This window comes from Salmo salar, chromosome ssa03 (genome assembly GCF_905237065.1).
Source record: "Salmo salar chromosome ssa03, Ssal_v3.1, whole genome shotgun sequence".
In the NCBI taxonomy this organism is placed as follows: domain Eukaryota; kingdom Metazoa; phylum Chordata; class Actinopteri; order Salmoniformes; family Salmonidae; genus Salmo; species Salmo salar.
The window spans coordinates 100,052,536-100,079,188 of record NC_059444.1 but is presented as its reverse complement, the minus strand read 5'-3'; the positions used below and the strand labels follow the sequence as shown (position 1 = coordinate 100,079,188).

Sequence of the window (26,653 nt, the reverse complement as noted above, 5' to 3'; positions counted from 1 at the left end):
GAAAAACATGTTTTTTTCTTCAGTTTGTTATTATGGGGTATTGTGATTGTCATTATGGGGTATTGTGATGTCATTATGGGGTACTGTGATGTCATTATGGGGTATTGTGATGTCATTATGGGGTATTGTGATGTCATTATGGGGTATTGTGTGTAGATGGGTGAGAAAATAAAATATATTAAATATTTTTTTTTAATTCAGGCTGTAATTATTACAACAACATGTGGAATAAGTACAGGGGGTATGAATACTATGTGAAGGTTCTGTAGATACACTATAAACACAGCTAGAACCCATAGAAAACACAGACAGTGGTTTACTGGTAAACATCACACACTCCATTTATCTTCTAATCTCCCTAATGCATGCTCACACACACACACACACACACACACACACACACACACACACACACACACACACACACACACACACACACACACACACACACACACACACACTCCTGCGGAATGTTGCGTAATATAAACTCCTACATGTGTAATGTCCTAAGTGATATAAAGTCCAAGCTGAACTACGGACAAACAACACATGAGCTGTGTGTGGAGAGACAAATAAACCCAAATCAGTCGGCTACAATAGTCAGCTACAATAGTCGGCTACAACAGTCAGCTACAACAGTCGGCTACAATAGTCAGCTACAATAGTCGGCTACAATAGTCGGCTACAATAGTCGGGCTACAATAGTCGGCTACAACAGTCGGCTACAACAGTCGGCTACAATAGTCGGCTACAATAGTCAGCTACAACAGTCAGCTACAATAGTCAGCTACAATAGTCGGCTACAATAGTCAGCTACAATAGTCGGCTACAATAGTCAGCTACAATAGTCAGCTACAATAGTCAGCTACAATAGTCGGCTACAACAGTCAGCTACAATAGTCAGCTACAATAGTCAGCTACAACAGTCAGCTACAACAGTCAGCTACAATAGTCAGCTACAATAGTCAGCTACAATAGTCAGCTACAATAGTCAGCTACAACAGTCAGCTACAATAGTCAGCTACAACAGTCAGCTACAATAGTCGGCTACATAATCCAAAACATATTCAATAAAATAATACTATCATTATCGGGGCGGCAGGTAGCCTAGTGGTTAGAGTGGAGGGGCGGCAGGTAGCCTAGTGGTTAGAGTGGAGGGACGGCAGGTAGCCTAGTGGTTAGAGTGGAGGGGCGGCAGGTAGCCTAGTGGTTAGAGTGGAGGGGAGGCAGGTAGCCTAGTGGTTAGAGTGGAGGGGCGGCAGGGTAGCCTAGTGGTTAGAGTGGAGGGGCGGCAGGTAGCCTAGTGGTTAGAGTGGAGGGACGGCAGGTAGCCTAGTGGTTAGAGTGGAGGGGCGGCAGGTAGCCTAGTGGTTAGAGTGGAGGGACGGCAGGTAGCCTAGTGGTTAGAGTGTAGAGGCGGCAGGTAGCCTAGTGGTTAGAGTGGAGGGACGGCAGGTAGCCTAGTGGTTAGAGTGGAGGGACGGCAGGTAGCCTAGTGGTTAGAGTGGAGGGGCGGCAGGTAGCCTAGTGGTTAGAGTGGAGGGGCTGCAGGTAGCCTAGTGGTTAGAGTGGAGGGGCGGCAGGTAGCCTAGTGGTTAGAGTGGAGGGACGGCAGGTAGCCTAGTGGTTAGAGTGGAGGGGGCAGGTAGCCTAGTGGTTAGAGTGGAGGGGCGGCAGGTAGCCTAGTGGTTAGAGTGTGAGGGACGGCAGGTAGCCTAGTGGTTAGAGTGTGAGGGACGGCAGGTAGCCTAGTGGTTAGAGTGAGGGCGGCAGGTAGCCTAGTGGTTAGAGTGGAGGGACGGCAGGTAGCCTAGTGGTTAGAGTGGAGGGACGGCAGGTAGCCTAGTGGTTAGAGTGGAGGGGTGCAGGTAGCCTAGTGGTTAGAGTGTAGGGACGGCAGGTAGCCTAGTGGTTAGAGTGGAGGGACGGCAGGTAGCCTAGTGGTTAGAGTGGAGGGACGGCAGGTAGCCTAGTGGTTAGAGTGGGGGACGGCAGGTAGCCTAGTGGTTAGAGTGGAGGGGCAGGTAGCCTAGTGGTTAGAGGGGACGGCAGGTAGCCTAGTGGTTAGAGGGGGGCAGGTAGCCTAGTGGTTAGTTAGAGTGTTGGACTAGTAACTGAAAGGTTGCTGGATTGAATCCCTGAGCTGACAAGGTAAAAAAATCTGTTATTCTGTCCCTGAACAAGGCAGTTAACCCACTGTTCCCCGGTAGGCCGTCATTGTAAATAAGAATTTGTTCTTAACTGACTTGTTAAATTGAAAATAAAAATGTTTTAAAAACTGACTTTAACAATAAAACACGGCCATCAGTCCTCCTCCGATTAAACCTTCAACACACCGACATCAACAATGGATAACGAGTTAGAACCAACGTGATGTCCATCTCATCTCTAAGTCAACACACACACACACACACACACACACACACACACACACACACACACACACACACACACACACACACACACACACACACACACACACACACACACACAATCTGCTAAATGTGAATGTATGTGTGACCTAGTGGAGAGAGGAAATCTCTTTCTCCCTGAGCTGTGAAGGGATTCTCTCTCTACTCCAGACACAAAGGTGGCTGAGAGGCTCAACCCAGGACAACCAATAGGGGGGCACACACTCACGCCGACACACACGGAGAGGAGAGAGAGAGAGAGAGAGAGAGAGAGAGAGAGAGAGAGAGAGCAAGAGAGAGAGAACAAAGAGAGAGAGGGGAACAAGAGAGAGAGAGAGAGAGACGAGAGAGAGAGAGAGAGAGAGGAACAGAGAAACAGCGAGAGAGAGAGAGAGACAGAGAGAGAGAGGAACAGACAGAGAGAGAGAGGAACAGCGAGAAAGGAGAGAAGTAAGAGTGTCATAGTTCTCCTCCATGCTGAGAGCAGAAAGGTTCCAGAATCAGAAGCCTGGGGCAGATAGTGGTTATGGGTGGGTGAGTGTGTGAGTGTGTGTGTGGGTGGGTGAGTGTGAGTGGGTGAGTGAGTGTGGGTACAAGAAATCGATTCTCATGGTAGTGGAGAGACACCTACCTTGACACTGGAATCCCTGCTTGCCAAATCCCCTACAGAACAAATACAGAGAAAGCATTAGTCAAAAACACACACACACACACACACACACACACACACACACACACACACACACACACACACACACACACACACACACACACAACACACAACAAACGAAGACAGATGGATGGATGTTGCGTAACTAAAACGAGCATCAACACTCAGCACCCGGGACTCTCTGTTTCCTGGTTTAATTTTAACAGGAAACAATCCCACCACCCTAAAACACACAACAGCCATTATTGGACAAAATAAACTGGTTTCTCGAGTTTACAGATAGATCATTTATAAACAGGTAATATGACGGGTAGATTGAAGTTCAAGGCAAAAGCGCGTCTCAGAGAATATCGCCCCATTTTAGAGGATGAATCCTCTCATGTCGACACGTAGCCTATAAATTCATGACTATTTATCTCTAACTACAGAACATATGGTGATTTATATAGACATAATCATCATTTCATTTATTTAACCAGGCAAGTCAGTTAAGAACAAATTCTGATTTACAATAACGGCCTACCAGGGAACAGTGGGTTAACTGCCTTGTTCAGGGGCAGAACGACAGATTTTTACCTTGTCAGCTCAGGGATTCAATCTAGCAACCTTTCGGTTACTAGTCCAACGCTCTAACCACTAGGATACCTGCCTCCCCTCCACTCTAACCACTAGGCTACCTGCCGCCCCTCCACTCTAACCACTAGGCTACCTGCCGCCCCTCCACTCTAACCACTAGGCTACCTGCCGTCCCTCCACTCTAACCACTAGGCTACCTGCCGCCCCTCCACTCTAACCACTAGGCTACCTGCCGGTCCCCCGCTAACCACTAGGCTACCTGCCCCGCCCTCTAACCACTAGGCTACCTGCATCCACTCTAACCACTAGGCTACCTGCATCCCCTCCACTCTAACCACTAGGCTACCTGCCGCCCCTCCACTCTAACCACTAGCCTACCTGCCGTCCCTCCACTCTAACCACTAGGCTACCTGCCGCCCCTCCACTCTAACCACTACACTACCTGCCGTCCCTCCGCTCTAACCACTAGGCTACCTGCCGCCGCTCCACTCTAACCACTAGACTACCTGCCGTCCCTCCGCTCTAACCACTAGGCTACCTGCCGTCCCTCCACTCTAACCACTAGTCTACCTGCCCCCCCCCTCTAACCACTAGACTACCTGCCTCCCCCTCTAAACACTAGGCTACCTGCCCCCCTCTAAACACTAGGCTACCTGCCCCCCTCTAAACACTAGGCTACCTGCCCCCCCTCTAACCACTAGGCTACCTGCCTCCACTCTAACCACTAGGCTACCTGCCTCCCTCCACTCTAACCACTAGGCTACCTGCCGCCCTCCACTCTAACCACTAGGCTACCTGCCGCCCCTCCACTCTAACCACAAGACTACCTGCTGTCCCTCCATTCTAACCACGAGCCTACCTGCCGCCCCTCCACTCTAACCACTAGTCTACCCTGCCTTCCCTCCACTCTAACCACTAGGCTACCTGCCATCCCTCCACTCTAACCACTAGGGTACCTGCCCCCCCTCCACTCTAACCACTAGGCTACCTGCCGTCCCTCCACTCTAACCACTAGGCTACCTGGCACCGCTCCACTCTAACCACTAGGCTACCCTGCCGCCCATCCACTCTAACCACTAGGCTACCTGCCGTCCCTCAACTCTAACCACTAGGCTACCTGCCGTCCCTCCACTCTAAACACTAGGCTACCTGCCGTCCCTCCACTCTAATTACTAGGCTACCTGCCGCCCCTCCACTCTAACCACTAGGCTACCCTGCCATCCCTCCACTCTAACCACTAGGCTACCCTGCCATCCCTCCACTCTAACCACTAGGCTACCTGCCTCCACTCTAACCACTAGGCTACCTGCCTCCCCTCCACTCTAACCACTAGGCTACCTGCCGCCCCTCCACTCTAACCACTAGCCTACCTGCCGTCCCACCACTCTAACCACTAGGCTACCTGCCGCCCCTCCACTCTAACCACTAGACTACCTGCCGTCCCTCCGCTCTAACCACTAGGCTACCTACCGTCCCTCCACTCTAACCACTAGTCTACCTGCCGCCCCTCCACTCTAACCACTAGGCTACCTGCCGCCCCTCCACTCTAACCACAAGACTACCTGCCGTCCCTCCACTCTAACCACTAGGCTACCTGCCGCCCCTCCACTCTAACCACAAGACTACCTGCCGTCCCTCCGTTCTAACCACGAGGCTACCTGCCGCCCCTCCACTCTAACCACTAGTCTACCCTGCCTTCCCTCCACTCTAACCACTAGGCTACCTGCCATCCCTCCACTCTAACCACTAGGCTACCTGCCCCCCCTCCACTCTAACCACTAGGCTACCTGCCGTCCCTCCACTCTAACCACTAGGCAACCTGCCACCCCTCCACTCTAACCACTAGGCTACCCTGCCGCCCCTCCACTCTAACCACTAGGCTACCTGCCGTCCCACCACTCTAACCACTAGGCTACCTGCCCCCCCTCCACTCTAACCACTAGGCTACCTGCCCCCCCCCATCTAACCACTAGACTACCTGCCGCCCCTCCACTCTAACCACTAGGCTACCAGCCGTCCCTCCACTCTAACCACTAGGCTACCTGCCACCCCTCCACTCTAACCACTAGGCTACCTGCCCCCCTCCACTCTAACCACTAGGCTACCTGCCCCCCCCTCTAACCACTAGGCTACCTGCCCCCCTCTAAACACTAGGCTACCTGCCCCCCTCTAAACACTAGGCTACCTGCCCCCCCTCTAACCACTAGGCTACCTGCCCTCCACTCTAACCACTAGGCTACCTGCCTCCCTCCACTCTAACCACTAGGCTACCTGCCGCCCCTCCACTCTAACCACAAGACTACCTGCCATCCCTCCACTCTAACCACTAGGCTACCTGCCCCCCCCCTCCACTCTAACCACTAGGCTACCTGCCGTCCCTCCACTCTAACCACTAGGCTACCTGCCACCCCTCCACTCTAACCACTAGGCTACCCTGCCGCCCCTCCACTCTAACCACTAGGCTACCTGCCGTCCCTCCACTCTAACCACTAGGCTACCTGCCCCCCTCCACTCTAACCACTAGGCTACCTGCCTCCCCTCCACTCTAACCACTAGGCTACCTGCCCCCCCCCTCTAACCACTAGACTACCTGCCGCCCCTCCACTCTAACCACTAGGCTACCTGCCGTCCCTCCACTCTAACCACTAGGCTACCTGCCACCCCTCCACTCTAACCACTAGGCTACCTGCCCCCCCACTCTAACCACTAGGCTACCTGTCCCCCCCTCTAACCACTAGGCTACCTGCCGCCCTCCACTCTAACCACTAGGCTACCTGCCCCCCCTCTAAACACTAGGCTACCTGCCCCCCACTCTAACCACTAGGCTACCTGCCGTCCCTCCACTCTAACCACTAGGCTACCTGCCGCCCCTCCACTCTAACCACTAGCCTACCTGCCGTCCCTCCACTCTAACCACTAGGCTACCTGCCATCCCTCCACTCTAACCACTAGGCCACCTGCCCCCCCTCCACTCTAACCACTAGGCTACCTGCCGTCCCTCCACTCTAACCACTAGGCTACCTGCCACCGCTCCACTCTAACCACTAGGCTACCCTGCCGCCCCTCCACTCTAACCACTAGACTACCTGCCGTCCCTCCACTCTAACCACTAGGCTACCTTCCGTCCCTCCACTCTAAACACTAGGCTACCTGCCGTCCCTCCACTCTAACCACTAGGCTACCTGCCGCCCCTCCACTCTAACCACTAGGCTACCCTGCCATCCCTCCACTCTAACCACTACGCTACCCTGCCGCCCCTCCACTCTAACCACTAGCCTACCTGCCGTCCCTCCACTCTAACCACTAGGCTACCTGCCGCCCCTCCACTCTAACCACTAGACTACCTGCCGTCCCTCCGCTCTAACCACTAGGCTACCTGCCGTCCCTCCACTCTAACCACTAGTCTACCTGCCGCCCCTCCACTCTAACCACTAGGCTACCTGCCACCCCTCCAATCTAACCACTAGGATACCCTGGAGCAACCTCCACTCTAACCAGTAGGCTACCTAGCCATCCCTCCACTCTAACCACTACGCTACCCTGCCGCCCCTCCACTCTAACCACTAGCCTACCTGCCGTCCCTCCACTCTAACCACTAGGCTACCTGCCGCCCCTCCACTCTAACCACTAGACTACCTGCCGTCCCTCCGCTCTAACCACTAGGCTACCTGCCGTCCCTCCACTCTAACCACTAGTCTACCTGCCGCCCCTCCACTCTAACCACTAGGCTACCTGCCACCCCTCCAATCTAACCACTAGGATACCCTGGAGCAACCTCCACTCTAACCACTAGTCTACCTGCCGCCCCTCCACTCTAACCACTAGGCTACCTGCCGCCCCTCCACTCTAACCACTAGGCTACCTGCCGCCCCTCCACTCTAACCACAAGACTACCTGCCGTCCCTCCACTCTAACCACTAGGCTACCTGCCGCCCCTCCACTCTAACCACAAGCCTACCTGCCGTCCCTCCATTCTAACCACGAGGCTACCTGCCGCCCCTCCACTCTAACCACTAGTCTACCCTGCCTTCCCTCCACTCTAACCACTAGGCTACCTGCCATCCCTCTACTCTAACCACTAGGCTACCTGCCCCCCCCTCCACTCTAACCACTAGGCTACCTGCCGTCCCTCCACTCTAACCACTAGGCAACCTGCCACCCCTCCACTCTAACCACTAGGCTACCCTGCCGCCCCTCCACTCTAACCACTAGGCTACCTGCCGTCCCTCCACTCTAACCACTAGGCTACCTGCCCCCCCTCCACTCTAACCACTAGTCTACCTGCCTCCCCTCCACTCTAACCACTAGGCTACCTGCCCCCCCCTCTAACCACTAGACTACCTGCCGCCCCTCCACTCTAACCACTAGGCTACCAGCCGTCCCTACACTCTAACCACTAGGCTACCTGCCGCCCCTCCACTCTAACCACTAGGCTACCTGCCGCCCCTCCACTCTAACCACAAGACTACCTGCCGTCCCTCCACTCTAACCACTAGGCTACCTGCCGCCCCTCCACTCTAACCACAAGACTACCTGCCGCCCCTCCACTCTAACCACAAGCCTACCTGCCGTCCCTCCATTCTAACCACGAGGCTACCTGCCGCCCCTCCACTCTAACCACAAGACTACCTGCCGCCCCTCCACTCTAACCACAAGACTACCTGCCGTCCCTCCACTCTAACCACTAGGCTACCTGCCGCCCCTCCACTCTAACCACAAGCCTACCTGCCGTCCCTCCATTCTAACCACGAGGCTACCTGCCGCCCCTCCACTCTAACCACTAGTCTACCCTGCCTTCACTCCACTCTAACCACTATTCTACCTGCCATCCCTCTACTCTAACCACTAGGCTACCTGCCCCCCCCTCCACTCTAACCACTAGGCTACCTGCCGTCCCTCCACTCTAACCACTAGGCAACCTGCCACCCCTCCACTCTAACCACTAGGCTACCCTGCCGCCCCTCCACTCTAACCACTAGGCTACCTGCCGTCCCTCCACTCTAACCACTAGGCTACCTGCCCCCTCCACTCTAACCACTAGTCTACCTGCCCCCCTCCACTCTAACCACTAGGCTACCTGCCCCCCCCTCTAACCACTAGACTACCTGCCGCCCCTCCACTCTAACCACTAGGCTACCAGCCGTCCCTACACTCTAACCACTAGGCTACCTGCCGCCCCTCCACTCTAACCACTAGGCTACCTGCCGCCCCTCCACTCTAACCACAAGACTACCTGCAGTCCCTCCACTCTAACCACTAGGCTACCTGCCGCCCCTCCACTCTAACCACAAGACTACCTGCCGTCCCTCAATTCTAACCACGAGGCTACCTGCCGCCCCTCCACTCTAACCACTAGTCTACCCTGCATTCCCTCCACTCTAACCACTAGGCTACCTGCCATCCCTCCACTCTAACCACTAGGCCACCTGCCCCCCCCTCCACTCTAACCACTAGGCTACCTGCCGTCCCTCCACTCTAACCACTAGGCTACCTGCCACCGCTCCACTCTAACCACTAGGCTACCCTGCCGCCCCTCCACTCTAACCACTAGACTACCTGCCGTCCCTCCACTCTAACCACTAGGCTACCTTCCGTCCCTCCACTCTAAACACTAGGCTACCTGCCGTCCCTCCACTCTAACCACTAGGCTACCTGCCGCCCCTCCACTCTAACCACTAGGCTACCCTGCCATCCCTCCACTCTAACCACTAGGCTACCCTGCCACCCCTCCACTCTAACCACTAGCCTACCTGCCGTCCCTCCACTCTAACCACTAGGCTACCTGCCGCCCCTCCACTCTAACCACTAGACTACCTGCCGTCCCTCCGCTCTAACCACTAGGCTACCTGCCGTCCCTCCACTCTAACCACTATTCTACCTGCCGCCCCTCCACTCTAACCACTAGGCTACCTGCCACCCCTCCACTCTAACCACTAGGATACCCTGGAGCAACCTCCACTCTAACCAGTAGGCTACCTAGCCGCCCCTCAACTCTAACAACTAGGCTACCTGCCGCCCCACTCCACTCTAACCACTAGGCTACCTGCCGCCCCTCCACTCTAACCACTAGGCTACCTGCCGCCCCTCCACTCTAACCACAAGACTACCTGCCGTCCCTCCACTCTAACCACTAGGCTACCTGCCGCCCCTCCACTCTAACCACAAGACTACCTGCCGTCCCTCCATTCTAACCACGAGGCTACCTGCCGCCCCTCCACTCTAACCACTAGTCTACCCTGCCTTCCCTCCACTCTAACCACTAGGCTACCTGCCATCCCTCTACTCTAACCACTAGGCTACCTGCCCCCCCCTCCACTCTAACCACTAGGCTACCTGCCGTCCCTCCACTCTAACCACTAGGCAACCTGCCACCCCTCCACTCTAACCACTAGGCTACCCTGCCGCCCCTCCACTCTAACCACTAGGCTACCTGCCGTCCCTCCACTCTAACCACTAGGCTACCTGCCCCCCCTCCACTCTAACCACTAGTCTACCTGCCTCCCCTCCACTCTAACCACTAGGCTACCCTGCCGCCCCTCCACTCTAACCACTAGACTACCTGCCGTCCCTCCACTCTAACCACTAGGCTACCTTCCGTCCCTCCACTCTAAACACTAGGCTACTTGCCGTCCCTCCACTCTAACCACTAGGCTACCTGCCGCCCCTCCACTCTAACCACTAGGCTACCCTGCCATCCCTCCACTCTAACCACTAGGCTACCCTGCCGCCCCTCCACTCTAACCACTAGCCTACCTGCAGTCCCTCCACTCTAACCACTAGGCTACCTGCCGCCCCTCCACTCTAACCACTAGACTAACTGCCGTCCCTCCGCTCTAAACACTAGGCTACCTGCCGTCCCTCCACTCTAACCACTAGTCTACCTGCCGCCCCTCCACTCTAACCACTAGGCTACCTGCCACCCCTCCACTCTAACCACTAGGATACCCTGGAGCAACCTCCACTCTAACCAGTAGGCTACCTAGCCGCCCCTCAACTCTAACAACTAGGCTACCTGCCGCCCCTCCACTCTAACCACTAGCCTACCTGCAGTCCCTCCACTCTAACCACTAGGCTACCTGCCGCCCCTCCACTCTAACCACTAGACTAACTGCCGTCCCTCCGCTCTAAACACTAGGCTACCTGCCGTCCCTCCACTCTAACCACTAGTCTACCTGCCGCCCCTCCACTCTAACCACTAGGCTACCTGCCACCCCTCCACTCTAACCACTAGGATACCCTGGAGCAACCTCCACTCTAACCAGTAGGCTACCTAGCCGCCCCTCAACTCTAACAACTAGGCTACCTGCCGCCCCACTCCACTCTCACCACTAGGCTACCTGCCGCCCCTCCACTCTAACCACTAGGCTACCTGCCGCCCCTCCACTCTAACCACAAGACTACCTGCCGTCCCTCCACTCTAACCACTAGGCTACCTGCCGCCCCTCCACTCTAACCACAAGACTACCTGCCGTCCCTCCATTCTAACCACGAGGCTACCTGCCGCCCCTCCACTCTAACCACTAGGCTACCCTGCCGCCCCTCCACTCTAACCACTAGGCTACCTGCCGTCCCTCCACTCTAACCACTAGGCTACCTGCCCCCCCTTGACTCTAACCACTAGTCTACCTGCCTCCCCTCCACTCTAACCACTAGACTACCTGCCGCCCCTCCACTCTAACCACTAGGCTACCAGCCGTCCCTACACTCTAACCACTAGGCTACCTGCCACCCCTCCACTCTAACCACTAGGCTACCTGCCCCCCCCCACTCTAACCACTAGGCTACCTGCCCCCCCCTCTAACCACTAGGCTACCTGCCCCCCCTCTAAACACTAGGCTACCTGCCCCCCTCTAAACACTAGGCTACCTGCCCCCCTCTAACCACTAGGCTACCTGCCCCCTCCACTCTAACCACTAGGCTACCTGCCGCCCTCCACTCTAACCACTAGGCTACCGCCTCCACTCTAACCACTAGCCTACCTGCCGTCCCTCCACTCTAACCACTAGGCTACCCTGCCGCCCTCCACTCTAACCACTAGGCTACCTAGCCGCCCTCCACTCTAACCACTAGGCTACCTGCCCTCCACTCTAACCACTAGGCTACCTGCAGCCCCCTCCACTCTAACCACTAGGCTACCTGCCGCCCCTCCACTCTAACCACTAGGCTACCTGCCCCTCCACTCTAACCACTAGGCTACCTGCCGCCCCTCCACTCTAACCACTAGGCTACCTGCCGCCCCTCCACTCTAACCACTAGGCTACCTGCCGCCCCTCCACTCTAACCACAAGACTACCTGCCGTCCCTCCACTCTAACCACTAGGCTACCTGCCGCCCCTCCACTCTAACCACAAGACTACCTGCCGTCCCTCCATTCTAACCACGAGGCTACCTGCCGCCCCTCCACTCTAACCACTAGTCTACCCTGCATTCCCTCCACTCTAACCACTAGGCTACCTGCCGCCCCTCCACTCTAACCACAAGACTACCTGCCGTCCCTCCATTCTAACCACGAGGCTACCTGCCGACCCTCCACTCTAACCACTAGTCTACCCTGCATTCCCTCCACTCTAACCACTAGGCTACCTGCCATCCCTCCACTCTAACCACTAGGCTACCTGCCCCCCCCTCCACTCTAACCACTAGGCTACCTGCCGTCCCTCCACTCTAACCACTAGGCTACCTGCCACCGCTCCACTCTAACCACTAGGCTACCTGCCGTCCCTCCACTCTAACCACTAGGCTACCTGCCGCCCCTCCACTCTAACCACTAGGCTACCTGCCGTCCCTCCACTCTAACCACTAGGCTACCTGCCGCCCTCCACTCTAACCACTTGGCTTCCCTGCCATCCCTCCACTCTAACCACTAGGCTACCCTGCCATCCCTCCACTCTAACCACTAGGCTACCTGCCGTCCCTCCACTCTAACCACTAGGCTACCTGCCGTCCCTCCACTCTAACCACTAGACTACCTGCAGCTCCTCCACTCTAACCACTAGGCTACCTGCCGTCCCTCCGCTCTAACCACTAGGCTACCTGCCGCCCCTCCACTCTAACCACTAGGCTACCTGCCGTCCCTCCGCTCTAACCACTAGGCTACCTGCAGCCCCTCCACTCTAACCACTAGGCTACCTGCCGTCCCTCCACTCTAACCACTAGGCTACCTGCAGCCCCTCCACTCTAACCACTAGGCTACCTGCCTCCCCTCCACTCTAACCACTAGGCTACCTGCCTCCCCTCCACTCTAACCACTAGACTACCTGCCGTCCCTCCACTCTAAACACTAGGCTACCTGCCGTCCCTCCACTCTAACCAATAGGCTACCTGCCTCCCCTCCACTCTAACCACTAGGCTACCTGCCTCCCCTCCACTCTAACCACTAGACTACCTGCCGCCCCTCCACTCTAACCACTAGGCTACCCTGCCGTCCCTCCACTCTAAACACTAGGCTACCTGCCGTCCCAACACTCTAACCACTAGGCTACCCTGCCATCCCTCCACTCTAAACACTAGGCTACCTGCCTCCCTCCATTCTAACCACTAGTCTACCTGCCGTCCCTCCACTCTAACCACTAGGCTACCTGCCGTCCCTCCACTCTAACCACTAGGCTACCTGCCGTCCCCCCCCTCTAACCACTAGGCTACCTGCCTCCCCTCCACTCTAACCACCAGGCTACCTGCCACCCCTCCACTCTAACCACTAGGCTACCTGCCCCCTCCACTCTAACCACTAGGCTACCTGCCCCCCCTCTAACCACTAGGCTACCTGCCCCCCACTCTAAACACTAGGCTACCTGCCCCTCCACTCTAACCACTAGGCTACCTGCCCCCCCACTCTAACCACTAGGCTACCTGTCCCTCCACTCTAACCACTAGGGCTACCTGCCGCCCTCCAAAACTAGGCTACCTGCCCCCTCTAACCACTAGGCTACCTGCCCCCCTCTAACCACTAGGCTACCTGCCTCCACTCTAACCACTAGGCTACCTGCCTCCCTCCACTCTAACCACTAGGCTACCTGCCGCCCCTCCACTCTAACCACTAGCCTACCTGCCGTCCCTCCACTCTAACCACTAGGCTACCTGCCGCCCCTCCACTCTAACCACTAGACTACCTGCCGTCCCTCCGCTCTAACCACTAGGCTACCTGCCGTCCCTCCACTCTAACCACTAGTCTACCTGCAGCCCCTCCACTCTAACCACTAGGATACCTGCCCCCCCTCCACTCTAACCACTAGGCTACCCTGCCGCCCCTCCGCTCTAACCACTAGGCTACCTGCCGCCCTCCACTCTAACCACTAGGCTACCTGCCGCCCCTCCACTCTAACCACTAGGCTACCTGCCCCCTCCACTCTAACCACTAGGCTACCTGCCGCCCCTCCACTCTAACCACTAGGCTACCTGCCGCCCCTCCACTCTAACCACTAGGCTACCTGCCGCCCCTCCACTCTAACCACAAGACTACCTGCCGTCCCTCCACTCTAACCACTAGGCTACCTGCCGCCCCTCCACTCTAACCACAAGACTACCTGCCGTCCCTCCATTCTAACCACGAGGCTACCTGCCGCCCCTCCACTCTAACCACTAGGCTACCCTGCCTTCCCTCCACTCTAACCACTAGGCTACCTGCCATCCCTCCACTCTAACCACTAGGCTACCTGACCCCCCCTCCACTCTAACCACTAGGCTACCTGCCGTCCCTCCACTCTAACCACTAGGCTACCTGCCACCGCTCCACTCTAACCACTAGGCTACCCTGCCGCCCCTCCACTCTAACCACTAGACTACCTGCCGTCCCTCCACTCTAACCACTAGGCTACCTGCCGTCCCTCCACTCTAACCACTAGGCTACCTGCCGCCCCTCCACTCTAACCACTAGGCTACCTGCCGTCCCTCCACTCTAACCACTAGGCTACCTGCAGCCCCTCCACTCTAACCACTAGGCTACCTGCCTCCCCTCCACTCTAACCACTAGACTACTTGCCGTCCCTCCACTCTAAACACTAGGCTACCTGCCGTCCCTCCACTCTAACCACTAGGCTACCTGCCTCCCCTCCACTCTAACCACTAGGCTACCTGCCTCCCCTCCACTCTAACCACTAGACTACCTGCCGCCCCTCCACTCTAACCACTAGGCTACCCTGCCGTCCCTCCACTCTAAACACTAGGCTACCTGCCGTCCCACCACTCTAACAACTAGGCTACCCTGCCGTCCCTCCACTCTAACCACTAGGCTACCTGCCGTCCCTCCACTCTAAACACTAGGCTACCTGCCTCCCCTCCACTCTAACCACTAGACTACCTGCCGCCCCTCCACTCTAACCACTAGGCTACCCTGCCGTCCCTCCACTCTAAACACTAGGCTACCTGCCGTCCCAACACTCTAACCACTAGGCTACCCTGCCATCCCTCCACTCTAAACACTAGGCTACCTGCCTCCCCTCCATTCTAACCACTAGTCTACCTGCCGTCCCTCCACTCTAACCACTAGGCTACCTGCCGTCCCTCCACTGTAACCACTAGGCTACCTGCCGTCCCCCCCCTCTAACCACTAGGCTACCTGCCTCCCTCCACTCTAACCACCAGGCTACCTGCCACCCCCTCCACTCTAACCACTAGGCTACCTGCCCCCCCCCCCACTCTAACCACTAGGCTACCTGCCCCCCCCCCTCTAACCACTAGGCTACCTGCCCCCCCCTCTAAACACTAGGCTACCTGCCTCCACTCTAACTACTAGGCTACCTGCCCCCCACTCTAACCACTAGGCTACCTGTCCCCCCCTCTAACCACTAGGCTACCTGCACCCCCTCTAAAAACTAGGCTACCTGCCCCCCTCTAAACACTAGGGCTACCTGCCCCCCCTCTAACCACTAGGCTACCTGCCTCCACTCTAACCACTAGGCTACCTGCCTCCCTCCACTCTAACCACTAGGCTACCTGCCGCCCCTCCACTCTAACCACTAGCCTACCTGCCGTCCCTCCACTCTAACCACTAGGCTACCTGCCGCCCCTCCACTCTAACCACTAGACTACCTGCCGTCCCTCCGCTCTAACCACTAGGCTACCTGCCGTCCCTCCACTCTAACCACTAGTCTACCTGCAGCCCCTCCACTCTAACCACTAGGATACCTGCCACCCCTCCACTCTAACCACTAGGCTACCCTGCCGCCCCTCCGCTCTAACCACTAGGCTACCTGCCGCCCCTCCACTCTAACCACTAGGCTACCTGCCGCCCCTCCACTCTAACCACTAGGCTACCTGCCCCTCCACTCTAACCACTAGGCTACCTGCCGCCCCTCCACTCTAACCACTAGGCTACCTGCCGCCCTCCACTCTAACCACTAGGCTACCTGCCGCCCTCCACTCTAACCACAAGACTACCTGCCGCCCCTCCACTCTAACCACTAGGCTACCTGCCGCCCCTCCACTCTAACCACTAGGCTACCTGCCCCTCCACTCTAACCACTAGGCTACCTGCCGCCCCCTCCACTCTAACCACTAGGCTACCTGCCGCCCTCCACTCTAACCACTAGGCTACCTGCCGCCCTCCACTCTAACCACAAGACTACCTGCCGTCCCTCCACTCTAACCACTAGGCTACCTGCCGCCCTCCACTCTAACCACAAGGCTACCTGCCGCCCCTCCACTCTAACCACTAGTCTACCCTGCCTTCCCTCCACTCTAACCACTAGGCTACCTGCCATCCCTCCACTCTAACCACTAGGCTACCTGACCCCCCTCCACTCTAACCACTAGGCTACCTGCCGTCCCTCCACTCTAACCACTAGGCTACCTGCCACCCCTCCACTCTAACCACTAGGCTACCCTGCCGCCCTCCACTCTAACCACTAGACTACCTGCCGTCCCTCCACTCTAACCACTAGGCTACCTTCCGTCCCTCCACTCTAACCACTAGGCTACCTGCCGCCCCTCCACTCTAACCACTAGGCTACCTGCCGTCCCTCCACTCTAACCACTAGGCTACCTGCAGCCCCTCCACTCTAACCACTAGGCTACCTGCCTCCCCTCCACTCTAACCACTAGACTAATTGCCGTCCCTCCACTCTAAACACTAGGCTACCTGCCGTCCCTCCACTCTAACCACTAGGCTACCTGCCTCCCCTCCACTCTAACCACTAGGCTACCTGCCTCCCCTCCACTCTAACCACTAGGCTACCTGCCGCCCCTCCACTCTAACCACTAGGCTACCCTGCCGTCCCTCCACTCTAAACACTAGGCTACCTGCCGTCCCTCCGCTCTAACCACTAGGCTACCTGCCGTCCCTCCACTCTAAACACTAGGCTACCTGCCGTCCCACCACTCTAACAACTAGGCTACCCTGCCGTCCCTCCACTCTAAACACTAGGCTACCTGCCTCCCCTCCACTCTAACCACTAGTCTACCTGCCTCCCTCCACTCTAACCACTAGGCTACCTGCTGTCCCTCCACTCTAACCACTAGGCTACCTGCCGTCCCCCCCCTCTAACCACTAGGCTACCTGCCTCCCCTCCACTCTAACCACCAGGCTACCTGCCACCCTCCACTCTAACCACTAGGCTACCTGCCCCCCCACTCTAACCACTAGGCTACCTGCCCCCCTCTAACCACTAGGCTACCTGCCCCCCTCTAAACACTAGGCTACCTGCCTCCACTCTAACCACTAGGCTACCTGCCCCCTCCACTCTAACCACTAGGCTACCTGCCGCCCCTCCACTCTAACCACTAGGCTACCTGCCCCTCCACTCTAACCACTAGGCTACCTGTCGCCCCTCCACTCTAACCACTAGGCTACCTGCCGCCCCTCCACTCTAACCACTAGGCTACCTGCCGCCCTCCACTCTAACCACAAGGCTACCTGCCGTCCCTCCACTCTAACCACTAGGCTACCTGCCGCCCCTCCACTCTAACCACTAGGCTACCTGCCCCCTCCACTCTAACCACTAGGCTACCTGCCGCCCCCTCCACTCTAACCACTAGGCTACCTGCCGCCTCCACTCTAACCACTAGGCTACCTGCCGCCCCTCCACTCTAACCACTAGACTACCTGCCGTCCCTCCACTTCTAACCACTAGGCTACCTGCCGCCCCTCCACTCTAACCACAAGACTACCTGCCGCCCTCCACTCTAACCACTAGGCTACCCTGCCTTCCCTCCACTCTAACCACTAGGCTACCTGCCATCCCTCCACTCTAACCACTAGGCTACCTGCCCCCCCTCCACTCTAACCACTAGGCTACCTGCCGTCCCTCCACTCTAACCACTAGGGCTACCTGCCGCTGCTCCACTCTAACCACTAGGCTACCCTGCCGCCCTCCACTCTAACCACTAGACTACCTGCCGTCCCTCCACTCTAACCACTAGGCTACCTGCCGTCCCTCCACTCTAACCACTAGGCTACCTGCCGCCCTCCACTCTAACCACTAGGCTACCTGCCGTCCCTCCACTCTAACCACTAGGCTACCTGCCGCCCCTCCACTTCTAACCACTAGGCTACCTGCCTCCCCTCCACTCTAACCACTAGGCTAATTGCCGTCCCTCCACTCTAAACACTAGGCTACCTGCCGTCCCTCCACTCTAACCACTAGGCTACCTGCCTCCCCTCCACTCTAACCACTAGGCTACCTGCCGCCCCTCCACTCTAACCACTAGACTACCTGCCGCCCTCCACTCTAACCACTAGGCTACCCTGCCGTCCCTCCACTCTAAACACTAGGCTACCTGCCGTCCCTCCGCTCTAACCACTAGGCTACCTGCCGTCCCTCCACTCTAAACACTAGGCTACCTGCCGTCCCACCACTCTAACAACTAGGCTACCCTGCCGTCCCTCCACTCTAACCACTAGGCTACCTGCCCTCCCCTCCACTCTAACCACTAGTCTACCTGCCTCCCTCCACTCTAACCACTAGGCTACCTGCCGTCCCTCCACTCTAACCACTAGGCTACCTGCCGTCCCCCCTCTAACCACTAGGCTACCTGCCTCCTCCACTCTAACCACCAGGCTACCTGCCACCCCTCCACTCTAACCATTAGGCTACCTGCCCCCCCCCCACTCTAACCACTAGGCTACCTGCCCCCCTCTAACCACAAGGCTACCTGCCCCCCTCTAAACACTAGGCTACCTGCCTCCACTCTAACTACTAGGCTACCTGCCCCCCCACTCTAACCACTAGGCTACCTGCCCCCCTCCACTCTAACCACTAGGCTACCTGCCCCCCCTCTAAACACTAGGGCTACCTGCCCCCCCTCTAACCACTAGGCTACCTGCCCCCCCCTCTAACCACTAGGCTACCTGCCTCCACTCTAACCACTAGGCTACCTGCCTCCCTCCACTCTAACCACTAGGCTACCTGCCGCCCTCCACTCTAACCACTAGCCTACCTGCCGTCCCTCCACTTCTAACCACTAGGCTACCTGCCGCCCTCCACTCTAACCACTAGACTACCTGCCGTCCCTCCGCTCTAACCACTAGGCTACCTGCCGTCCCTCCACTCTAACCAATAGTCTACCTGCCGCCCTCCACTCTAACCACTAGGATACCTGCCACCCTCCACTCTAACCACTAGGCTACCCTGCCGCCCCTCCGCTCTAACCACTAGGCTACCTGCCGCCCTCCACTCTAACCACTAGGCTACCTGCCGCCCCTCCACTCTAACCACTAGGCTACCTGCCCCCTCCACTCTAACCACTAGGCTACCTGCCGCCCCTCCACTCTAACCACTAGGCTACCTGCCGCCCCTCCACTCTAACCACTAGGCTACCTGCCGCCCTCCACTCTAACCACTAGGCTACCTGCCGTCCCTCCACTCTAACCACTAGGCTACCTTCCGTCCCTCCACTCTAACCACTAGGCTACCTGCCGCCCCTCCACTCTAACCACTAGGCTACCTGCCGTCCCTCCACTCTAACCACTAGGCTACCTGCAGCCCCTCCACTCTAACCACTAGGCTACCTGCCTCCCTCCACTCTAACCACTAGACTACCTGCCGTCCCTCCACTCTAAACACTAGGCTACCTGCCGTCCCTCCACTCTAACCACTAGGCTACCTGCCTCCCTCCACTCTAACCACTAGGCTACCTGCCTCCCCTCCACTCTAACCACTAGACTACCTGCCGCCCTCCACTCTAACCACTAGGCTACCCTGCCGTCCCTCCACTCTAAACACTAGGCTACCTGCCGTCCCTCCACTCTAACAACTAGGCTACCCTGCCGTCCCTCCACTTCTAAACACTAGGCTACCTGCCTCCCCTCCACTCTAACCACTAGTCTACCTGCCTCCCTCCACTCTAACCACTAGGCTACCTGCCGTCCCTCCACTCTAACCACTAGGCTACCTGCCGTCCCCCACTCTAACCACTAGGCTACCTGCCTCCCTCCACTCTAACCACTAGGCTACCTGCCACCCCTCCACTCTAACCACTAGGCTACCTGCCCCCCCACTCTAACCACTAGGCTACCTGCCCCCTCTAACCACAAGGCTACCTGCCCCCTCTAAACACTAGGCTACCTGCCTCCACTCTAACCACTAGGCTACCTGCCCCTCCACTCTAACCACTAGGCTACCTGTCCCCCCTCTAACCACTAGGCTACCTGCCCCCCTCTAAAAACTAGGCTACCTGCCCCCCCTCTAAACACTAGGCTACCTGCCCCCCCCTCTAACCACTAGGCTACCTGCCTCCACTCTAACCACTAGGCTACCTGCCTCCCCTCCACTCTAACCACTAGGCTACCTGCCGCCCCTCCACTCTAACCACTAGCCTACCTGCCGTCCCTCCACTCTAACCACTAGGCTACCTGCCGCCCCTCCACTCTAACCACTAGACTACCTGCCGTCCCTCCGCTCTAACCACTAGGCTACCTGCCGTCCCTCCACTCTAACCACTAGTCTACCTGCAGCCCCTCCACTCTAACCACTAGGATACCTGCCACCCCTCCACTCTAACCACTAGGCTACCCTGCCGCCCCTCCGCTCTAACCACTAGGCTACCTGCCGTCCCTCCACTCTAACCACTAGGCTACCTGCCGCCCCTCCACTCTAACCACTAGGCTACCTGCCCCCTCCACTCTAACCACTAGGCTACCTGCCGCCCCCCTCCACTCTAACCACTAGGCTACCTGCCGCCCCTCCACTCTAACCACTAGGCTACCTGCCGCCCTCCACTCTAACCACAAGACTACCTGCCGTCCCTCCACTCTAACCACTAGGCTACCTGCCGCCCCTCCACTCTAACCACAAGACTACCTGCCGTCCCTCCATTCTAACCACGAGGCTACCTGCCGCCCCTCCACTCTAACCACTAGGCTACCCTGCCTTCCCTCCACTCTAACCACTAGGCTACCTGCCATCCCTCCACTCTAACCACTAGGCTACCTGCCCCCCTCCACTCTAACCACTAGGCTACCTGCCGTCCCTCCACTCTAACCACTAGGCTACCTGCCACCGCCTCCACTCTAACCACTAGGCTACCCTGCCGCCCCTCCACTCTAACCACTAGACTACCTGCCGTCCCTCCACTCTAACCACTAGGCTACCTGCCGTCCCTCCACTCTAACCACTAGGCTACCTGCCGCCCCTCCACTCTAACCACTAGGCTACCTGCCGTCCCTCCACTCTAACCACTAGGCTACCTGCAGCCCCTCCACTCTAACCACTAGGCTACCTGCCGTCCCTCCACTCTAACCACTAGGCTACCTGCAGCCCCTCCACTCTAACCACTAGGCTACCTGCCTCCCCTCCACTCTAACCACAAGGCTACCTGCCTCCCCTCCACTCTAACCACTAGACTACCTGCCGTCCATCCACTCTAAACACTAGGCTACCTGCCGTGCCTCCACTCTAACCACTAGGCTACCTGCCTCCCCTCCACTCTAACCACTAGGCTACCTGCCTCCCTCCACTCTAACCACTAGACTACCTGCCGCCCCTCCACTCTAACCACTAGGCTACCCTGCCGTCCCTCCACTCTAAACACTAGGCTACCTGCCGTCCCACCACTCTAACCACCAGGCTACCCTGCCATCCCTCCACTCTAAACACTAGGCTACCTGCCTCCCCTCCACTCTAACCACTAGGCTACCTGCCGTCCCTCCACTCTAACCACTAGGCTACCTGCCGTCCCTCCACTCTAACCACTAGGCTACCTGCCGTCCCCCCCCTCTAACCACTAGGCTACCTGCCTCCACTCTAACCACTAGGCTACCTGCCGCCTCCACTCTAACCACTAGCCTACCTGCCGTCCCTCCACTCTAACCACTAGGCTACCTGCCGCCCCTCCACTCTAACCACTAGACTACCTGCCGTCCCTCCGCTCTAACAAATAGGCTACCTGCCGTCCCTCCACTCTAACCACTAGTCTACCTGCCGCCCCTCCACTCTAACCACTAGGCTACCTGCCACCCCTCCACTCTACACTATGCTACCCTGCCACCCCTCCACTCTAACCAGTAGGCTGCCTAGCCGCCCCTCAACTCTAACCACTAGGCTACCTGCCGCCCCCTCCACTCTAACCACTAGGCTACCTGCCGCCCTCCACTCTAACCACTAGGCTACCTGCCGCCCTCCACTCTAACCACAAGACTACCTGCCGTCCCTCCACTCTAACCACTAGGCTACCTGCCGCCCCTCCACTCTAACCACAAGACTACCTGCCGTCCCTCCATTCTAACCACGTGGCTACCTGCCGCCCATCCACTCTAACCACTAGTCTACCCTGCCTTCCCTCCACTCTAACCACTAGGCTACCTGCCATCCCTCCACTCTAACCACTAGGCTACCTGCCCCCCCTCCACTCTAACCACTAGGCTACCTGCCGTCCCTCCACTCTAACCACTAGGCTACCTGCCGCCCCTCCACTCTAACCACTAGGCTACCTGCCGCCCTCCACTCTAACCACAAGACTACCTGCCGTCCCTCCACTCTAACCACTAGGCTACCTGCCGCCCCTCCACTCTAACCACAAGACTACCTGCTGTCCCTCCATTCTAACCACGAGGCTACCTGCCGCCCCTCCACTCTAACCACTAGTCTACCCTGCCTTCCCTCCACTCTAACCACTAGGCTACCTGCCATCCCTCCACTCTAACCACTAGGGTACCTGCCCCCCCCCCCTCCACTCTAACCACTAGGCTACCTGCCCCCCCTCCACTCTAACCACTAGGCTACCTGCCACCGCTCCACTCTAACCACTAGGTTACCCTGCCGCCCCTCCACTCTAACCACTAGGCTACCTGCCGTCCCTCCACTCTAACCACTAGGCTACCTGCCGTCCCTCCACTCTAAACACTAGGCTACCTGCCGTCCCTCCACTCTAACCACTAGGCTACCTGCCGCCCCTCCACTCTAACCACTAGGGTACCCTGCCATCCCTCCACTCTAACCACTCGGCTACCCTGCCATCCCTCCACTCTAACCACTAGGCGACCTGCCTCCACTCTAACCACTAGGCTACCTGGCTCCCCTCCACTCTAACCACTAGGCTACCTGCCGCCCCTCCACTCTAACCACTAGCCTACCTGCCGTCCCTCCACTCTAACCACTAGGCTACCTGCCGCCCCTCCACTCTAACCACTAGACTACCTGCCGTCCCTCCGCTCTAACCACTAGGCTACCTGCCGTCCCTCCACTCTAACCACTAGTCTACCTGCCGCCACTCCACTCTAACCACTAGGCTACCTGCCACCCCTCCACTCTAACCACTAGGCTACCCTGCCGCAACCTCCACTCTAACCAGTAGGCTACCTAGCCGCCCTCAACTCTAACCACTAGGCTACCTGCCGCCCCTCCACTCTAACCACTAGGCTACCTGCCGCCCTCCACTTCTAACCACTAGGCTACCTGCCGCCCTCCACTCTAACCACAAGACTACCTGCCGTCCCTCCACTCTAACCACTAGGCTACCTGCCGCCCCTCCACTCTAACCACAAGACTACCTGCCGTCCCTCCATTCTAACCACGAGGCTACCTGCCGCCCCTCCACTCTAACCACTAGTCTACCCTGCCTTCCCTCCACTCTAACCACTAGGCTACCTGCCATCCCTCTACTCTAACCACTAGGCTACATGCCCCCCCCTCCACTCTAACCACTAGGCTACCTGCCGTCCCTCCACTCTAACCACTAGGCAACCTGCCACCCTTCCACTCTAACCACTAGGCTACCCTGCCGCCTCTCCACTCTAACCACTAGGCTACCTGCCGTCCCTCCACTCTAACCACTAGGCTACCTGCCCCCCCTCCACTCTAACCACTAGTCTACCTGCCTCCCCTCCACTCTAACCACTAGGCTACCTGCCCCCCCTCTAACCACTAGACTACCTGCCGCCCCTCCACTCTAACCACTAGGCTACCAGCCGTCCCTACACTCTAACCACTAGGCTACCTGCCCCCCCCACTCTAACCACTAGGCTACCTGCCCCCCCCTCTAACCACTAGGCTACCTGACCCCCCTCTAAACACTAGGCTACCTGTCCCCCCTCTAAACAGTAGGCTACCTGCCCCCCCTAACCACTAGGCTACCTGCCTCCCTCCACTCTAACCACTAGGCTACCTGCCGCCCTCCACTCTAACCACTAGCCTACCTGCCGTCCCTCCACTCTAACCACTAGGCTACCCTGCCGTCTCCACTCTAACCAGTAGGCTACCTAGCCGCCTCCACTCTAACCACTAGGCTACCTGCCCCTCCACTCTAACCACTAGGCTACCTGCAGCCCCCCTCCACTCTAACCACTAGGCTACCTGCTGCCCCTCCACTCTAACCACTAGGCTACCTGCCCCTCCACTCTAACCACTAGGCTACCTGCCGCCCCTCCACTCTAACCACTAGGCTACCTGCCGCCCTCCACTCTAACCACTAGGCTACCTGCCGCCCCTCCACTCTAACCATAAGACTACCTGCCGTCCCTCCACTCTAACCACAAGACTACCTGCCGTCCCTCCATTCTAACCACGAGGCTACCTGCCGCCCCTCCACTCTAACCACCAGTCTACCCTGCCTTCCCTCCACTCTAACCACTAGGCTACCTGCCATCCCTCTACTCTAACCACTAGGCTACATGCCCCCCCTCCACTCTAACCACTAGGCTACCTGCCGTCCCTCCACTCTAACCACTAGGCAACCTGCCACCCTCCACTCTAACCACTAGGCTACCCTGCCGCCCCTCCACTCTAACCACTAGGCTACCTGCCGTCCCTCCACTCTAACCACTAGGCTACCTGCCCCCTCCACTCTAACCACTAGTCTACCTGCCTCCCTCCACTCTAACCACTAGGCTACCTGCCCCCCCCTCTAACCACTAGACTACCTGCCGCCCCTCCACTCTAACCACTAGGCTACCAGCCGTCCCTCCACTCTAACCACTAGGCTACCTGCCCCCCCACTCTAACCACTAGGCTACCTGCCCCCCCTAACCACTAGGCTACCTGCCCCCCCTCTAAACACTAGGCTACCTGTCCCCTCTAAACACTAGGCTACCTGCCCCCCACTCTAACCACTAGGCTACCTGCCTCCACTCTAACCACTAGGCTACCTGCCTCCCCTCCACTCTAACCACTAGGCTACCTGCCGCCCCTCCACTCTAACCACTAGCCTACCTGCCGTCCCTCCACTCTAACCACTAGGCTACCCTGCCGCCCCTCCACTCTAACCAGTAGGCTACCTAGCCGCCCCTCCACTCTAACCACTAGGCTACCTGCCCCCTCCACTCTAACCACTAGGCTACCTGCAGCCCCCCTCCACTCTAACCACTAGGCTACCTGCTGCCCCTCCACTCTAACCACTAGGCTACCTGCCCCCTCCACTCTAACCACTAGGCTACCTGCCGCCCCCCTCCACTCTAACCACTAGGCTACCTGCCGCCCTCCACTCTAACCACTAGGCTACCTGCCGCCCCTCCACTCTAACAACAAGACTACCTGCCTTCCCTCCACTCTAACCACTAGGCTACCTGCCGCCCCTCCACTCTAACCACAAGACTACCTGCCGGTCCCTCCATTCTAACCACGAGGCTACCTGCCGCCCCTCCACTCTAACCACTAGTCTACCCTGCCTTCCCTCCACTCTAACCACTAGGCTACCTGCCATCCCTCCCACTCTAACCACTAGGCTACCTGCCCCCCCTCCACTCTAACCACTAGGCTACCTGCCGTCCCTCCACTCTAACCACTAGGCTACCTGCCACCGCTCCACTCTAACCACTAGGCTACCTGCCGTCCCTCCACTCTAACCACTAGGCTACCTGCCGGTCCCTCCACTCTAACCACTAGGCTACCTGCCGCCCCTCCACTCTAACCACTAGGCTACCTGCCGTCCCTCCACTCTAACCACGAGGCTACCTGCCGCCCTCCACTCTAACCACTAGCCTACCCTGCCTTCCCTCCACTCTAACCACTAGGCTACCTGCCATCCCTCCACTCTAACCACTAGGCTACCTGCCCCCCCTCCACTCTAACCACTAGGCTACCTGCCGTCCCTCCACTCTAACCACTAGGCTACCTGCCGTCCCTCCACTCTAACCACTAGGCTACCTGCCGTCCCTCCACTCTAACCACTAGGCTACCTGCCGTCCCTCCACTCTAACCACTAGGCTACCTGCCGCCCTCCACTCTAACCACTTGGCTTCCCTGCCATCCCTCCACTCTAACCACTAGGCTACCCTGCCATCCCTCCACTCTAAACACTAGGCTACCTGCCGTCCCTCCACTCTAACCACTAGGCTACCTGCCGTCCCTCCACTCTAACCACTAGACTACCTGCAGCCCCTCCACTCTAACCACTAGGCTACCTGCCGTCCCTCCGCTCTAACCACTAGGCTACCTGCCGCCCCTCCACTCTAACCACTAGGCTACCTGCCGTCCCTCCACTCTAACCACGAGGCTACCTGCCGCCCCTCCACTCTAACCACTAGCCTACCCTGCCTTCCCTCCACTCTAACCACTAGGCTACCTGCCATCCCTCCACTCTAACCACTAGGCTACCTGCCCCCCCTCCACTCTAACCACTAGGCTACCTG

General features: G+C 57.7%; 1 protein-coding gene across 2 annotated transcripts in view; it reads right to left on the bottom strand.

The window, feature by feature from the left end:
• The window catches only part of LOC106563911 (protein kinase C beta type), a 175,913-nt gene that overhangs the window by 126,065 nt on the left and 23,195 nt on the right, over positions 1–26,653 (bottom strand). For both annotated transcript variants that reach the window (XM_045715962.1, XM_045715963.1), the window contains exon 2: positions 3,043–3,074. In XM_045715962.1, coding sequence (XP_045571918.1) covers positions 3,043–3,074 — 32 coding nt within the window. The remainder of the gene's footprint in view (positions 1–3,042; positions 3,075–26,653) is intronic.